Source organism: Diachasmimorpha longicaudata, chromosome 13 (assembly GCF_034640455.1).
Source record: "Diachasmimorpha longicaudata isolate KC_UGA_2023 chromosome 13, iyDiaLong2, whole genome shotgun sequence".
NCBI classification, from domain to species: domain Eukaryota; kingdom Metazoa; phylum Arthropoda; class Insecta; order Hymenoptera; family Braconidae; genus Diachasmimorpha; species Diachasmimorpha longicaudata.
The window spans coordinates 3172011-3190873 of NC_087237.1; the positions used below are offsets into that span (position 1 = coordinate 3172011).

The window sequence follows — 18863 nt, forward strand, 5'->3', positions numbered from 1 at the left end:
GGGGGAAAAAAGTTGTGGGCGAGGGACAAAGAAGGCGGGCGAGGGACGCACCCCTTCCCCCTAGAATACGAAATGGAAACCAACACGAGAAGCCCCGAGTCGTAGAGCACCGGCTAAAGCCCACGGCCGCTGCGTCTAAAATTGCCAGAGTTCCCCCCGCCCCTGGTCGGCGGAAAGGCCCGAGTACAGCCGACGTTTGAGCGACGAAAGTTGGAAAGTTCGGTGTGTCTGCGCCGCATCGGCGCACCGCTCAGTCGCTAGAGAGCGCTCCGCACGTGCGTTACGTTTGTTCGCGCTCTCCGGAGTCATTTTGTCTGTCCGCCCCACTCCAAAAATCCCACCGCCAAGCAACTGCGCAGTCCCCATTGATCATTTATTTCAAATATCATTGAGCGGTCGAAGCGGTTGAGAATAAATTCAGCATTTTTTTTTTTCACGATCATTATCCGGTGCTTGGAGAAGCGTTTTAACCGGTGTGTGCGGATAACTCAGTGGTGATTTTCCCCGCATAATAAGTGATTTTTTTATTTTCGGCGGGAAGATTTTTGTGGAGTTCCACGAGGATAATTTTGACGAGTGGCGTCACTTGTGAGTGGATAAATCACGTGCCTTCGGAGATAGCGGGAGGCCTGTGCAATAGCTGAGAGCGGAGAAAATTATAAATAAAATAATTTTCAATCAATGAGTTGACGGAATTTACAGTGCTTTTGTCGCTCGACTACTGGAGATTATTCACGAGTGATAGGGATTTTTTTTTTTTGATGAGCAACTCCCGCTCCCAGCGTCTACCATTCGAATACCACGTAACCAACTCATTCCACCTCTAGCACGCAAGTGCGTGCGACGTTGCCAGTTCGCGTTGCAGTGAAAGCCCCGCGGTTTTACGAACACGGGATAGAGGATCCGAGAAGACGGCTCGTTATTACGGTGTTGCCAGGAGAAAAAAAAGGATAGAAATAAGTGAGACGGAGAAAAGACGAGAGTGGGAGGAGCTGATACGATTGTATTTGAGTGGAAGTGAGAGGATAATTGTTGAGTAGACTTTTGACCCAGTGATACACGGACTTAATTACTCCCCCGGTCGTCACTAAAAATCCCATTTTCCTGACCAATAAAGGGCTGGTGGAAAAATCAACGGAAACTCCGGCCGAGAGGTTAGACTTTCCGGCCGCTGTGACGTTCCTCGCGGAAAAAGAGTGCGCGGTTGCCAAGGCAGTGATTGGGACGAAAAAAAAAAAATTGTTTGAGGCTAGAAACTAATAGACGCAAAGTCTCAGGACTTGATTGCAGCTTAGAGACCAATGAAGCTGAGGACAGTGACGCGAATGATAGTCGTAGTGCTTTAGTAAACGGATAAACATATTTGAGAATCGGGCGGGCGGTTTTGGGGGCCGCGTTAATTATTGAAAATATGAGCGCAAGAGTGATGAATCCCGCGATGATGAGTGAGATGGGAAGAAATTTAGGAGGTGGTAAAAGGGCAGCACCTAATCGCGAAGCACTCGCAAGAGTCCGACGGGATTTGTTTGGACCGGTTGATCATGCAGCAGCGCGGGCGCTGGTTGATAGAGAATTGAAGGCCCAATCGGTCATCGATGCCAAGAGATGGGGATTTGATTTTCGGTTGGAGATGCCCACCGGCAATTCAAAGTACGACTGGGAGATCATTGAGCCCGGAATGGGGGTGCAGGAGACGTATGCGTTGAGGGGGATGCCTTATCTGGGAAAACAGTCACCCAGATCGCCGAGGAAGGCCAGCCCTGGATGGAAGAGACGGGCGAGTGTGTCTCCTATGGTTACTGATGGACAGGCCCTGGGAAAGACCGAGACGACACCCCCGCAGGTGGCAAGGGTGCCGGGAATTGGAGAGGGACCTAGCGAGGACGACATCGCCAGGGAAAACTCGAGGAAGGAGAGGGTCGTTGTCGAACCCACCACTCCTGTGATAACCGTCGCTGCGAGGAAACAGAGCAGTATCACAGGTAAGGGATCAGGGGGTTGAATGGGATTTAAGATAGTGAAGAAGTTTTTGCGGAACTAGATAGATTTTAAGGGATGAAAATTTTCTGTGATTAATTTTCCGTTGTCTAGATTTTTCCTCTTAGCTTGTAAGTTCCCGGCTCGTGTTTCGTCGGGGGAACAAATTACCAAAATATTGACGTTGATTATCCTGATGATTTCGGTACTCGATTGATGGAGTCAACCGTCAAATATTAGCTCAGCATGCAATTAACAAATTAACTTTCAAAATCTGAAACGAGATAATGGCAACAGCTGTGTAAAAAATATCTCTCCCTGATTTTAGGGGAATACTTTGAACAAGAGTTTATTCAGGAGTGTGGGTAATGCCGGATGTTTTCTACCAGTCATTGCACCGAGATGCAAACGCGTCAGGATTCCGAGACCACGTATCGTCGACTCAGAAACATCTCGAGTTTAAGCTAATTCACAATGACGCGTTGTCAGTTGTTTGGGTTCAATCAATCGTTAATAAAGCCCTGGGGCATTGATACGGTTCGAGTTGACACGAAATACTTGTGTATTACGGGATGGAGGCCGAGAGTTCATGTTTGATTATTGATTCTTTATTATTTTCATTGGTACGCACCTTGTGATAACCCTGTTGATGCACTTTATCATTGTCAGGGGAGTGAAATCACTCGAGAAAGTTTTCTCGAGTCTTGATAAATTCCAATGAGAGCAAAATAATTTTATCAAAGGAATAAAACATTTTCATTTCTCTCATCAATTTCATTCGGGAAAAATTTAATTAAACTACTCTCTGAATTTAATTAAAGCTCCGGGTGAAATGAGAGTCCTGATGTTAGACTAGAAGCATAAATGCATTTGAATGTCCTCAAAGGGTTAATTTCTTAAATTCAAAGTTTGTTGATACTCGAAAAAAATCCCTCTCCACGTCCTTATCAATTTTTAATAAGTTCACGCGGTAATTACATTAATCTGTTATTAATCTTATCAACACAATTTCATGATTGGAATATTGTCATCTCGTAATTTGACAAATGAAAAGAACAAATACGTTACAATATTTCGTTCTGAAGATGGCTCACCAGTAAATTCAGGACAATTTATATTTTTTTAAATCGCGTTCTCATTCGCAAGGGCAATGTGCCATAGTGACGTCAGGAAATTGAGTTTCGCATGCAATTATTCGAATATGTTAATTAAACCTCGCTGTCTTCATACTACTACGAGCGTACGCCCGTATTTACTCTTCAAACCCGACGAATGCGTTATCACAAATTTTAATTTCTCATCACGAAGGTCACATGCACACGGCAAATATTCTACCTGTGTTTTTTTTTCCTTATCGAGGATGGAGTGATTTTTTTATAAGCATATAATGCACTGATAATGGAAGAGCATCGGCGTCTATTCACTCAAGTTAGCGGGAGTATTTTTGTCGTTATTATTCGCCTCGCTGCACAAACACCCACGAGGATACTATTTTGGGAAGTGAACAAGATGTTGTGGGATTTTATTGAGTGCAGGGGGAATAAATAAGAAGTTCTGTTGAAAAATCTGAAGTAGCTTCTCATTTTATTGGAGAACGGAGGCATTTTTTAATCGAAATGCCTTCTCGATACGATCTGGATAAGTTCGACAGAGGGATGCGAGGACTCGAGGGTTGAATCTACAGATATAAATAGTAAAATCCCGTTCCTAAATTCTTAATCACTCATATGATCTATGGGAATGTTTTTTTTATTCAATAAATACCAATGGAAGGTCCACAATAAAACAGTTAGATATTTCCTCAAACCGTACAATTTATGCGTCGTAATGAAGAACATCAATTTACCTGGAAACATAGCAGGAAAATTCATAGGATTTGAGGATCGATTGGGGGGGGACGCGGTGGGGGTAGTATGCTCGGAATTTTCGTAACGTACTTTATTAATGAGAAAGTGGTCAGCTGTTGGGGGAATAGGGTGAGGTTGGTTTTCCCCTCGGTCTCTAGCAATGTCTCCTTCACTCACTGTATTTCGTTGGGGGCACCCTAGGGATTGTGCGTGCACGCTCCACTGACGCTTCGTACCCTCACCCCCACGAGAGCGCGTGGTGCCGCTCCCACGTGCATGGGGGTATCAGCTGTGCACAGACAGGGGATTTACACGCTATTGCAGGCGTTTAAAATCGCGAGATTAATATCGGCTGCTGAATTTTAATTTTTTTTTCCATTTTTGGCTTTCGCGTGGAGAGGAAAACAGAGGGGAAGTTCCTATTAAAATTCCAGGATAAAAATTTTTCTTGTTACTAAAATTTCGTGGACTAGTGTCAAATTTTTTCTTAGAAATTATACTTTATGTTTCGATGAATTGGATGTGAAATTGGGTATAATTTTGCAATCGGGATAAAATTTTCTTTCGAATAGTTTCACCACCTTTGCACAGAGAGAATAATTGCGGGTATTGTTGTCGATTCGCCTTTTGTTGATTATTCTACTCCCTAAAACCGATTGCCCGCATCACTTCTGCAAATTCTTTTGATGCTGAATAACCGTTCGGTGGCCTTCCCCCAAATGCATTTAGATTGAAGCTCGAGTGACCCATATGGAACTGCTTTCGTAATACTACATTGTCCCGCATGATTATTTTACGTTTTTTCAGTCGTTGAAGTTTTATAGCGAGTCTTAAAATAATAGTTTATCTAATTTCAGTCGTTGAGTTTCATAGCGAGTCCAAAAATAATCGTTCATCTAATTTCAGTCGTTAAGTTTCATAGCGAGTCCTCAAATAATCGTTTATCTAATGCGCCCGCTAATGAAACAAATCAACTGCTCCAAAATTTTATGAATTAAAAAAAAATCGTTTATCTAATTTGAGTCGTTGAGGTTCATAGCGAGTCCTAAAATAATCGTTTATTTAATGTGCCCGGTGATGAAGCAAATCAACTGCTCGAAAATTTTATGAATTAAAGGAAAAATCTAAAATATAAGATAGTCGTTCTCAGTTGTGTCAGGTCTAAGCATAAATTCTGGAAAATTAAATCTTCTTTCTCAGATTATCTAGAAAAAAAATTCTCTATCACGAAAAAGTGAGAAAATTCAGACGTTTTCTTTTTAATTCACAATTATCGGCGCAAGATCTAAATCTTTTCCAGACACTAAACGCGTCGTCATAATTTCTCTGAAAAAATCGTGCCAGCGAGTAGACAATATCTCTTCTCTTGTACAAAAATATTTTGAAACACCATCAATCCAACACGATTCCCTCTCTCTTGCACTGACCAACCGCAACTCAAGCGTCATTCGCGTTTTCTTCTCGTGTAAATGTGTGCGCCGTCATTCGCCCTCGATAAATTATCAAGACGGAGTTCGCCATGTTAACCTTGATGCTGAAGACGTCCGAAAATAACCTAAAATATAAGGTTCTAATCCAATAAAACATGTAAAAGTTGTCTTCAGGATCAAAACAACAACAGCATCATTGGAATTTTTATTTCTATAGTTCGGGAAATTAGTCGTAAGGGTTAGAGGACATATGACAGACCTATTGTATCGACTATTCCCTAACACCGATAGAAAAAAAGTCGAGTCATCGCGCGTTATAATTTATTGAAATTACCATTGAAATTTCTCTCAGGGAATCAACTTCATCCCCGTGCAGATGTGACATTAGGGTAGATCAGGACCCCACTCGTCTAGTAATAAATCGATCGCTTCGGGGTGCAATGCAAATCCTCGAGTACAATGGGAATGAGAGGGGTGACTGGGAGTGTAAATTTCCCGGAAGGGAATTCCCTCGATGGGCGCGTGCGAGACAGACGGTCGGATGGAAGTGTCCTGGGGTTGGAAAATTAACAGATGTTCCCACGTACCCCAGACGAACTGAACATCACACGCGGCTATTTTTGGAACAACTTTCTCGATTAGTTACGATCGGTGAAAAATCAGTATTCAAAGGTTGATGATTCTAAATCCTTTTTAATGGATAATAAATTGAAATAATCCGACGTTTTTCCGTTTATTAATCTTGGAAATCGCATCTCCATTGGAATTATGTGTTCAATTAATTTGTCGACAGATGTTTGGGGAGGGGGGGGGGAGGGTCTGGATTTTGAAAGAAACATACAGCCTATCTTTTTATTTTACATAAGTGGAACTGATTTACATCTCTTCAAGGCTCCTTTCAAATTCTTTAGAAGTGGATGTGTAACAGTCCGATGAATTTAGAAAAAATAAAAAAAACTAATGGCGCAATAATCCGGCAAAAAAAATTAAAAACCATCCAAATTTTATTTCGACTTTCATTCCTATCTCAAAATAGAATAAATAAGATAAATTTCAACTAAAACATAATAATCTAACCATCCCATGAATTTTATCTGTTTCAGACTTCATGAAAAGTCGCAAACGTACGCTCATCGGCACCAAGAAGATCATGGTAGAACCCCCGGAGAAGATTGCCCGCAACGCGGGCCAAATACGCAGCTAAACCCATCATCACATATCATTTTATACATCTCCCCAATTTTACTCACCGTCATTCATACCGGCCTCAAAAATTATTTTCCCTAATTTTAAAATTAAATTGATTAGTTCCTTTTCTATTCGTGAATTCTATCCTTTTATTTTCTTTCACGATAGACTGAGGAAATAAACTGTTGTTCGGGTGGTGCATCATAGTGTGTCCAGCAATATCGAATATTAGTGGATTAATATGACGCAAGTTCACCGAGTCCTTTGGCTGTGCCATTCTCTTCACGTAGAGTTATCCGCTTTTTTTTTTCTGTTCATATGCGTATAGGGATTATCTCGTGACTCATTTGGCGCAAACTAGTGGTACAGGCGTGAGAATATTCTCAGTTGTAATTAATTCGCGCGTGGGGGGGAGGGAAGGGGAGGGGGGTGTATTTTGATCCATTAGTCTCGGTCTATCATCATAATCATTGGCCCGATGATGAGTTCTTAATGAAATTAAGAATAAATCGGCGAATCTATTGCGAGCAAAGGAAGTCAATAAATGAAGTAAATCATTAGGATTCGTAATCGCTCCCAAGTCCAGGACTTGTGAGACGTTAGAAAAAAATATATGACATTTGTCAAAATTTATTGTAATATATTTACATATATTTTTTTTTATTCATTAACATCGATGTGCGCATTTTGGAATATATAAATGATTTAAAAACGAAATAGACGCTCAGCGTGGAAGCGCACACGCCAGTTTAGATAAGACTAGTTGTAATTTAGAATTAAGAAAAGAGTATATGTATTTTCTAGGGGTGTCTGTCGGTATCTTGAGGTGATTGTCGGTTTATTTCGGGATTGGCGAAGTCGATTATCTATTATTTATGCTTCTGTCGTTTTTCTCGGTTCGATTGCGATGTTTGGACGATGTTTTGATGAAATTATCCTTGAAATTTCGTCCAAATATATTTGTTTAGTACCCATAGAAATAAATATCTCGGAATTTTTTGATTTCGGAGATAAACGGAGAATAGTGACTAGTTCTAGTATACAATGTCACTATTATCGGTGGTACCTCCTCCGCGAATATTCACTTGAATAAAAAATTCTTAGCAATTGGAGATAATTTTATTTCTATTGACATTAGGGCTGGATTGGGAATTTCGCCCGGTTTCTGTTGCGGTTGTCTTCGAAAATGTGTCAAGAGTTTTTTTGTAGAGAATTTAATGACCTACAAAAAAGATCTTCACGTTTTTTTATGCAAACTCGGTGGTTCCGGAGATATTGACGAATTGAGTCGGTAGATATTTTCGATCTTTAGTTATTATCACTTTGGGTACTGACTGAATCGAGAAAAACGGCGATAATCAACATAATTTCTTTGGAAAGGAGACGGTTGGAGTGTTTGAGACGAGCCTATTAAAGCCACGTTCTCAAACTTGCGGATTAACCTTTCTTCGGCCCCAATTTTCTGAAGAATATTTTTTAGAAACCAATTTCGTACTAAAGAGTTAAGGCATTTTTCTCACCCGGAAAAAAATGGAATTAATTATAAATTTTTACATGTTTATCATAGTTGTCAGATAATGTCGGTATTAAAAAAATCAAAAGTTTATACGTGGATTATTAACAATGAAAATGAAAAATCCACCGCATTTGTACGTTTGGTAACTGTAATCTGACATTTATGATAAACATTCTGCGCGAATTCCCGATGAAAGTCATCATTTGACACGGAAAATAAAATATCTTAATGAAAAAAGTCAATCACGAAAACCGACTGATTCTCGAGGCCTTCACAAGTTGGCCCCAAAAACCCTAGCCTTATTCTACGTTACCCAAGAATTTAAGCATTGATCTCCTGTACGAACCTACAAAAGTACAGCCGATGCCAAATCACCGCCCTTTTTGCTTCATCAAGTAACTTTTCTCCCTCTTTATTTCTGTTGTGAGACCAATCAAGTTTATTTCCTTCCCTCACAGAAAAAAAAATCCAAAATAGAAGATACTTTAGCCGATAGTGTAAATGTTCTGATGATTTATTATAAAAAAATTTATTCGATTGAATGAACACCGGAAGTGTGAGAATAAAGAAATTTACATTGATAACAGGAGAGAGTTAATTTTGGCCAGTCTTGCCTCTCTTTAATCATTCATCCTTGGTCCTCAGAGTGACAAAATAAATACTAATCGTGTTGTTTTTTTCAACAGTACATTGAGAAAAAAATCTAAGAAATAGAAATTCCATGATTGATACGAATCAATGACAGGATTTTTATTTGTCAGAATTTCTCTTCCATCCTTTCCTTCTCTCCCCCCCCCCTCCCCCTTGTTCCAATTTTGCGATCTTATCACTACTATCATATCGTTCCGTCTCCCATGTTTTTTTTCTACTTCGTTTCGAGATTATAGTCAAAAAATACGACTAGTGGTTACAAACTATTTCTTCGATTTTAAATTTAAAAAACGTACAAAAAAAGTGAGGGAGAATTATTTGGATTGAATTCTGTAATTATCATTGATGAGTTGTTTTACGTGAAGAGTAGTCAATGCGTTCCTCCAATCATGTTGGATTACCTAAATTTGTAAAATTCGAAATTGCGCAGAGACGGTGGATCTTTGAGGTTTTTAAAATCTTCAAATCGATCAAATTCAGAAGTTTTTGTTGAGTTTTTTTTTAAATCGGGAATTTATTCTTTTATTTTTTAAATCGACTCAAAGGTACTTTTCTTCGCATTCAAATTTTTCAGTGTAGGGACTAAGTAAATTCAAGAAAAGTAGCTGCGGGAAAAAAAAGACTAGAAATACGAGAAAAAAAAAATATTGAAACAAAACAAATATGTGTAACCCTGTGATGTATTAGTATGATCTCAGTAAACATAAAATTAGTGTATAATTTTTATGTGTAAATTTACGATTTAAAAGTTATTGTGGTAACGAGACGGTGTTGCAGAAGTGTATATGTGTAGATTGAATGGGTGAAATTATTTGACAGATAAAAATTCAGAGACAATGAGAGAGAATTAAATGAATTGAATAATTTTGCAACGGCCGTGCAGAGAGCATCCAGTGAATTAATGCCTCAACTTTATCATACTTCTCTTTTAAGATGCACATTGTAAGCATTTCACGTCTAGAAGTAATATAATTATAAAGAAAAATAATACTAAGAGAGTCTAAATAAAATAACTAACACAGAAACAGACACAATGCTATTGTTCTTGATGAAAAAAAAATTATTAAAAAACTATGACGAATTACTCATTGGTGCTTTTATTTCACTCACCCCATCATGATACCCAAATCCAACATGAGTCGACTTCAATGAGTGCATGCGAATGAAGTCAGTCTACCCAAGCGATGTCACTCATGGAATCATTGATTTCTCTGACTGACACTGCTCTTCGCCCCTCGTCTTCTGGCAAATCAGTCTTCACAAATGACTGCCCTTCCCCTGCACCTTCTCCTCATTACTGACCCCTTCCCCCTTCATTTATTAAAATCCCCAATCCTCAATAAATCTCAATACCACAATACCATCTCCTTTCCGCGCAATTTCGCGTGTAATGTTCCCCTCATTATCTGACATCTTCGAAACGCAACACCGTGATTCACAAGTGGGGCAATCTTGGATCAAAGATACGCAAGGTGGTGAGGGAGAGGAGGGGGAGGGTAAAATTGAGACGGCAGGTGCTCGAGAATCGTTGCAACACAGGTATATAAAGAGGGACAAGAGAGTTTGCGCCGGTGTACGCGAACAGTGGCTCACTCGCCCTTCTGCGTTTCATTTTTCCATCCTCCATCCCTCTTGGTGTTTCTCGTCTCTCATTTTTTTTCCCTTTCGCTCCCTTCAGACCCACACTCAGACCCATGCAGGAGCCAACATCACCAACGCTAGAAGCAGCAGGTGCAGCTTAACCGATTCTCGCGAATCTCCGTTGTTGTGCAGTTCATCTTTATTCGATACCTCAGCAGTCAACAATGTTGGGCTTTTTAATACTTAGGGAGGGTTGGAGGATGGCAATGGGCAGCGGATGCCAACGATCTTTGCGGCGTAACGGTCGAATTTAACCTTGACGCAAAAGCTAATTGGGATGAGAGGGAGGTACAGGGTGGAGTGGTGCAATGCACTGCTACCAAGAGTGCAGTCTAACAAAAGAGGAGAGACAAATGAAGGGAAGGAGTTACGTAATGGGGTGGGGTAATGTAATGTGGGGTGTCTTTGATTGTAGTCATAGGATAGTGAATTTCCATAGGTAATTCATCAACTGTCAATAACTCGTTGACTTTCCGCGGGTGAATTTAATTCTCGTGAGGTAAAGCATCTGAATCCAATCAATTTGTCATCGGGGGATCTTTGGAAACGCCCATTGCTGGTAGGTATGTAGAACATGTACGAATATTTGATTCTGATGAGGCATTACATGGGATTATCAATAGAATTATCGACCGTTGGGACGGAGGAAACGGAAATTTAAAGTTCGGTGGGGTTTCCCTCGGGCTTCGACTAGGTCGTAGACCAGCAGGTGTCGAGGGATGTCAAGACGATGGAGACAAATTCTACTTCCCATTTTTTCAAGTTGGATATTGATTTCAGGGCGACAGCCTCGTATTTCACATCCTGCAGTGGGTTTAAGTCGCTTCCTATTTTTAGGGTATGGGGAAACCGGATAAATTCGGATTCTCGGATTAGGGAATTTTTGGTTGAAATTTCCGGTGCATTTGGATGTTTCCGTCATGTACCAGCTACACTTTTGAAAAATTATTTAGTAATTAGTTGGTTAAATAGGTTCATGTCTATCATGCGAAATCGTCGGTCACTAAGGCTCAGTTGATCTGGAGATATCATACGAGAAAGATATACCTTCTGCGTGCGATAATAAATAATTAAATGTTGATAGTTAAATCATTTGTATATTATTGAGACAATCCTTATCTTAGTCCAACAAAAATAAGGTTTTCAGAAATATCCGGTCATGGAGATGGAAACACCAGCGGACAACTGTAAATTTCACTTTACACTGAGGACGCTAAAATTTGGGCTTTCCAGCATCACGGCACCGAAATCCAGAACACTGTACTGGAATTAAGAACTGTTCGGTAGTAAAACCAAGACCCCTGGGCCCCTGGGTCCTTAAAATAAGAACCGTTAGGTGTTCAAATATTGCATCACGCAATTGAGCAGGGAAAGAGGTAGTGTAATTTGTGACGATTCGTGACGGAGTGCAGAGGGGATCACCCAAGTTGCGATGCCGCAACAACACGGGGAAAAATATTCAGTAAAAATTACGGAAGAATTCATGAATGAAGGAGAAGCCCTGCGAAATGTTCACGGAATTCTCAGGTGCATCGCCGGGCAAAATGCCGAGAGAGAAAAGCCAGAGGATTTTTGTGAAAAAATTCTAACAAAAATTCCAGGAGTGTTCCAGAATTTTTCAGGATTTTCCTTTGACATTTGAAAGTTTATAATAAGAACCATTAAACAGGATGACGAATATGCCGCCTCACAATGTTAAAAAAATTGACAACTTAAAAATATAAATTACAGTGAACGATAAAAATGTATCCGGAGTAAAAAATATTATGTTCTGCGGTTAAAACCCAATGTCTACTAATATTGTTTTTCGGTAAGAGGTGGTGTGATTCATTTACCTCGCAACCACAAATGCTTTTTCTGTTTATACGTACTGATGCGTTTATGGTGATCTCTGCGCCCTTGAAATACGTCCTTCCTTGCCTCGAAGACAATGGACTTTTTTCACAGTCTATTTAACTGCAAGAATTTGTGGAAATACCCGCAAAGGGCTTCTAGACATCGGTTGAGAGATAAAAGAAATTATTGGAACTTCAGGGGCAAAAAGGGGAGTTACGGTCCTTGGTCCTTAGGGTCAGGAGAGACGAGTGTAGTTTTTCTAGAGCTCAAGTGAACATCAGGTATCCAAAGATTTGATTTGTCTCCCGTTTGATCCTTAATGTACGTGGGAATGGGGCCCTTAATAAAACAGCATTTTATTGTCGCTAATTTTCGCACCTCCGGATACTTTTGCCTCTTTAGTCAAGACCAATAAAATTTTCCAAATTCATCGAGTATGTTAGTGCAGCGCTATAAAAGGTGCACAGATAACCACGAATTTTATAGTGAACTCTTATATTAAACCGGAGTGGGCGAAAAGTACTCCCGGTAATTTATTGTGAAAACAGCGATAATGGGAAATGATTTTATCTCTAAAAGTGAAGGAGTCGTACATGTGTTGCATAATAATACATAATGTATAGACCTCCAGGCGACAGATTGCAGCTTTAGTCCCTTAACTCTCGATGTGCTGGAGGGTCCCATCGTGTTTGGTATTATTTTTTTTTATTCCCGGAATTTCAGTGCCCCTTATCTTGTACTTGGACGTCAAATGCTATTAAGTTGAAGTAAGAAAAAAAAAGTTCCCGAAGTAATTTTCATTTTACGATATCCCGATTTCTCGGGGTTTTTATGACTCCATTCGAATCAAAAAGAATACTTTGAAGTATCCTTCCAAGTGTTTCACTGCCGAACAAAATGTTAACTCGGATAATTGACCCAGTTGAATCGAATAAAAGTTGTTATTGAGAAATTTTTAGTTATTTTAATAACATCTGCGCTGGGGGTTAATAAATTACTCAATGTATACTGTCATGAACGTGTTCCAAATGGATAAATTAAATATTACTGGGGAAATTAATTATTTTTGTGGGGAATAGATTGAATTAATATTTCTAATAACGTGAATTTGTTGGTTACGAATTTTGGAAAGGAAAAATTTGACCTTTCAGTGGAGGGAAATTCATGAACGGGCTTCAATGGGTCAGGGACAACTCCACAGAGAAAAACTATGACTACGATTGTGCTATACAATGCAGCGGCTCGACGACTGTTGCTAAGGCGCAACGCCAAGTAGTCAATTATTTTTAGACGCCAACGTACGGGTTTTTTGTGTATCGGAAAAATCTTGGCCGAATTCCGCGCTAAAAAATAGTGTTGGAAAAATTTATATAACGCGGGAGCTGAATATCCAGGGCGACCAATCTAAGGATCAAAAAATCTCCAAATTTCCCGAATACCTTCACCCAATTTCTGCGAGAAATATCATTTATGCAATATCTTCCAAAGGGTAAAGGTGAGGATTTATTTTTTAGATCCTCCGCCAATTTATTTTCGGCTCGCAAATTATTGGAAAATAAAATTCCCATCCGAAGATCTTATAAAAAAAAAATTGTCCAGTAGAATTCTTCTTATTGAGTCACCAAAAAACTCTCTGGAAAATTCTTATCAATATTTCCTCCAGAAGATATTCCAAAAACATTTTTCTACGCGCGTCGTCAGTAACGCCCCTTGCGGTTGTTCCGGGTACTCGCGGCCAAGTCGGTAACGGCGATGACGCCGGCGTTGGCTGTCTCTAGGCGAGCCACGAAGCCACCTCGGCCGAGAAGATAGGACGGTACGAGAACTATTGACAAAATCACGGAGATTGAAAAATTAATTTCGCCCGTCTCCCTGCACCGTCAAATATTCCGCGAAAATAGGGCTTTCCCCCGGCGGAAGTCGGTGACATAGGGAAAAAACAGGGAATATTGCGGTCGATGGAGGTGACGTGGGGGACTGCCCAAGTCCCCAAGGGGGACATGACTTTGCCACGGCCGGTTTTCCGTGAGAAAGATAAAGCGGGTCGGTGTGGCAGTCGTAGCGGCTCATGGTACTCTGCGTAGGCAACCCACGTAGAGCAAAGTAATACGGGGATTCTGTAGTTTTCAAGCGGCACCCACCAACCGATGGCACCTTTACAACGGCCGACTGAGTAAAATTCGCGGGAACCTGGGAGAATATTCCCCACAAGTTTGACATAATTCTCCGCAATTAACACATCGACTGAAACGTAATTCAGATCCATCAAAATATCGCACGTAAATAATATTTATTCGTGAATAAAAAATCTAAAAAAGTGGAAACGACGCGGATAGGAGATAAGGAAAGTGATGTTCAGGAAAAGCGATAAACGAGAACGAACTATATACGAATGAAACTAGGACGTGATAGCGAAGTTTTTTTGATTAGCCTAGACAATTTGTCGGAGAACGGATTGTTTTATTTAACACGAATGCGAAATGATAACTTGGTGATTGATAATGGGAGACTGAATCGTCGTTTGAAATTATTTCACAAGTGAAAGGGAAATGCCACAAAGGGCTACGGAGGGCCCGGAGTCTTTCACGGATGTCGAAACAATGGGCATAATTTTTCCAATAAATTTTTCCCTTCCCGCCCATATTTTAAATATATTGGAAATGAGATTAGAGTAAATGATTAGACGTGTGAATCTCGTTTTATTATTTTATTTTATACGCTGGAAAGGGAACAACCGCTCTGCTTCGTCTCCTTAGAGGAACTAACTAAGAGACTAAAGGGATACAACACCCTGGACCTGATGTCTCCCATCAACAATTGTCCCACTCATGCACCTCTGTTTAGACCCAGGAAAATAGAACAAACTTCTCCGAATTTTCTCTCATAAAAATTTTCTACTCTCAAGTGGAAACACCAGAATGAAAGAAATATTAATCGTCCAAAGACCTATTAATTCCATCTGAAAATTAATTGTTGATAAACATTCGAAAGGTAAACTCCAATAAAAACTATTCATCGCCAAAAGAATAAACAAATCCAATAATTCGACTCCCCAATGATTTCAATCCCCTTCCTCCAGACGGGTCTCGCAATACTCCAGGGTCAGGTGTCCCCTTCGTCCTGGCGAGTCAAGAGCCGTCTCAAATAATCCCCCAGGCCCCTTCCGAAGAGCATCGGAGCCCGCGTCTCCCTGAATTTTTCATGGCTGTCAATTTGGACGTCATGAGAATTGACAAGCGGCCTGGAGTCATCCGCAGACGAATAGGCCGTTACCTCACTCATACGTGCTAGGTGAAAACGTATTCTTCTGGCTCGTTGCATCCACCACTCGTCAGTTTAACCCACACAATCACAGCCGGCACTTACGAATTACGCAGCAGGGTGCAATGTACCTGTTGTTTACCACAGAAGAGGGTTCAAAGCCCGGTCAGTGCAACGGGTATTCCCCTCCCCCCGATTCTCCCATCTCCTCGCTTCCATTGGGACACTCCCATTCGATTCCACTACCCCCCTTCCTCCCCAACTCCACCGGGCGTACCTGTCTCAAGACTTGCCACTATGCTCATTCTCCAGTGTGGGTCCTCCCCAAGGTGAACTCCAAATTTATGGTTTAATTATCGTTCTGGTAATTAAATTTTTACGTGCACATAGCGGAGTGACGTAAATGAATAAAATGAAATTTTTTTTTTCGTATTCGGCTTCCGAATGGAATTCTTGTATTTGTCGCTCTTAAAATTGCGCAAGTATTAACGAGCGGTGGACTATTTACATCAAAAGGTGGGTAAAAACTTCACGAACGACAGTGAAATTGATTCCACGACAAATACTTTTTGTATAAACTGCCCTTTCGCCATGCGATTAAAACACGTATTGATATTTTTACCCTTTTTGCAAAGCACTTTCAATTAATCTTCTTTCTTCGTCCACAATATTCCATCAAGTCCTACCCCTTCATTTCCATAAAATCCTGATTGATAACAAAAATGAATTTAACTCGGTGAACGAGATTGTCGTATCACTCCCGGGTGCGTGATGCATAGACACGTGGAGTAGCTTCCGTAAACAAAAGTGATCGAGAGCAACCGGATTTGCCCCAGTGTGAACAGAGCCTTATAACAGTGGAGTCTCATGATATGAGTTAAAAGTGTGAGAGTATATCCGTGAAGTCCTGATCGTCGTGCATGCGCTTGAACTGAAGAAGCCACGAGGAGGGATAAGGTGGACCAATGGGATGGGTCCCCTTGCACAGGCCCTCTTGGAGTGCTACGGCGTAGTACTCCAAGGGTTCAAAGCCCGGTCATACGCCCTGGTGAACCAGCCCCTGCCGAGAATATTCTCTCTCCCTCGCTCGTTTTATTTTCAATCTCTCTCATTTTCCTTCCTTTATCCTCGCCACTTCTTCTTCGTCTTCTTCGCTCGCAAACGTTTATATTTACAAGTATAGCCCACAGAGAGATAAATAAATCGTAACATGTTTTTTGAGTTTTTAATGTCATGAAAAAAATAACAGTGTGTGCACTTCCATGAAAGAGCTAATGGCGAGAGTAATTTCTGGGGTGGAGAAAATTATGGTGGAGATTGTTGAGAGTTTGGGGGGTGGGGGATTTGAGGTTGGAGTTATTTTTGGATATATAATTCCAAGTGTTCAGTAAAAAAAAAAAATTGAAATAATTTTCGAGGTGCAGTAAAAATTCCCATGAGTGATGATTAATGAGGTAAATTCGAGGGGAGGTAAGGGACAATTAAGGGCGGCTCTCTGATTGCGAATTATGGTTGAGTATTAGATGACAAGTGGAAGGGAGAGATACAGATGCCAAGAGGAATTGAAGAAGGCAGTTCGTCAGCTTCGAAACAACGAGGAGTCGAGAGAGAGAAAGGCAGACCAAGAGGGCGATGGCCTCGGCACGTATTGTTAATCGATGCTCTTATATAGGGCATCGTTAGGGGGCTTTGATGACTATAAGAAAAATCATGGAACCATAAATCTAGAGCACTTCGAATGGAGACATTTCAGCATCGCCAGCTTCATTTGGATTTTATTGCTTTCGTCATTCTTGATTTCAAATTGATCCCGTATGGATGAAGTGGGAAGACTTAGAATGGTCAAGGCCATGAGAAAAAAAGAAGCCTTTTGAAGTGGATAAGTTGTTGAGGACAATAATCAAGGCGATGGGAAGGTGAACATCGTAGATGGGTACCAGTATGAGGGAGAATAGAGCAATTATTTAAAAATTGCTTCGTAATTGAAATTATCATTGAAATGTCTATCGGAGCAGGATGATTTTTAACAAAATTTTCTTCTCGACAAAATACAAACGGGAGAAAATAAGACCGAATAAAAAATAATGGCCAGAAGGAAATGGCCGCGAGCACCGATATAATGTTATGGAGGAAATATTTTTTTCAGGTAGCCCACGTTAAATTCCACCCACTCCTCAACCAGGCGTATTTAAAATGCAAATTTGAGCGTCAATAAATCTCGCGAACACGGGTCCAAAGGAGCTAAAATCGTTTCGCCTTTTATATCGTATTTTCTTATTTTTTCCTCATCTCGGATCGAGTCTTCTTTTTTTCTTCGCCATTTACGAAAAAAAATATTCTGACAAATTGCGGATAGAACTGATGATACTGAGACTTATTCATATTTTTTGGCTTTCATGGAATGGCCACTCCTGATTCAATATTTTCGAGGATGAAATACGATTTATAAATTGTTTGAAGATAATTGTCTGTCTAACGAGTTTGCAGGGGTGAGAAATGAATTTCACGGAGTGGTGGGGAGCCAAAAACGATTTCAATCTACTGCCTTTTCTCCTCCTGTCTTCCACTCCACTCATGTGCTTCACTCGTCTTTTTTCCCTCTGCGCTGAGCTCCCAACTCGTCGTGATCCTTATTTTTTTTTTGTGATTTGCCCATTCCCTCTTCACGCTTCAGCATCGTCAGTGGTCCGTGATGTCCAGAGCCACTCCAGGGTGCTGCAGCCTACGCGCAATCGCTACCGCGCAACACGCGTGCTACCGACTCAAGTGCGAAACGAATAAATACATACGTTCGCTCAAATTGTTCCCTAAAATTGAAAATAACCCAGAGGAGAAAATTTTGAAACATGTAATTGGCTTTTTTCGTCCATGGAGATGATTTATTCATTATTCCGGAGTTCGTAAAATGCCCTTCAAGACCCACCATACTTTCAATTTCTCTGTTTAGCCAAATTCAATATTTGTTCTTTACACGTTTGGGGGGATTAATTTATACCAATTCCGATCGCTAGTTAATGATGAATGAACCCGATTTCTTTCACAAAATAAATCAAAGACGACCAGGGTGCGATACCCCACCAGGAAAATGGAAAAAATTGGTCATATTCTGTTGGAATTTTTAGTTCCTCACTATTGGGACTCTTGTTAGTGATTCAGGTCTCCGGAGAATGTAATCTTCGGTAGTACAGTGGTAGTATTTCCGCCTGTCACGCGGACGACCGGGGTTCAATTCCCCGTCGGAGAGATTTTTTTTTTCCAGGTAAAAACAAAAAAATGTTGAAACAATTTTTTAAAATAATTTTTCCAACATTTTTTTTATCGCCTCATCAAACAATTTTCAGTACCATCGGTCTTTTACATTCTCCGCTTCTACAATTTAGCTCTTCACTATTTCCTATTTTACCATTTTAGTCCCCCCCTTGAAAGTCCAGTCGCAAAAACAGTTAATGAAATAAATATTTCTAAGCTGAAGATTGAAGGGTAAAATAATGGAAATCCCCACAGCTTTTTTTTTTA

The 18863-nt window shown here is 40.4% G+C and overlaps 1 protein-coding gene and 1 non-coding gene across 2 annotated transcripts; both read left to right on the forward strand.

Annotated features, from left to right (window-relative positions):
• Positions 1 to 246: 246 nt before the first annotated feature.
• Positions 247 to 9693, forward strand: LOC135168548 (cyclin-dependent kinase inhibitor 1B-like). The gene is made up of 2 exons (XM_064132844.1): positions 247 to 1982; positions 6358 to 9693. Exons 1-2 carry the CDS (start codon positions 1412 to 1414, stop codon positions 6456 to 6458), a joined length of 672 nt encoding a protein of 223 aa, XP_063988914.1. The 5' UTR covers positions 247 to 1411; the 3' UTR covers positions 6459 to 9693.
• Positions 9694 to 18520: 8827 nt separating this feature from the next.
• Positions 18521 to 18591, forward strand: Trnad-guc (transfer RNA aspartic acid (anticodon GUC)). The gene has a single exon. It is a non-coding gene; the product is annotated as a tRNA-Asp (tRNA).
• The last annotated feature ends 272 nt before the right edge of the window (positions 18592 to 18863 follow it).

What these genes read in the sequence shown, in the direction of transcription:
- LOC135168548 (XM_064132844.1), top strand. Translation starts at nt 1,412, where the DNA reads ATGAGCGCAAGAGTGATGAATCCCGCGATGATGAGTGAGATGGGAAGA. An exon ending in GAAACAGAGCAGTATCACAG is followed by an intron (nt 1,983 to 6,357) that starts GTAAGGGATCAG and finishes TATCTGTTTCAG; the next exon opens with ACTTCATGAAAAGTCGCAAA.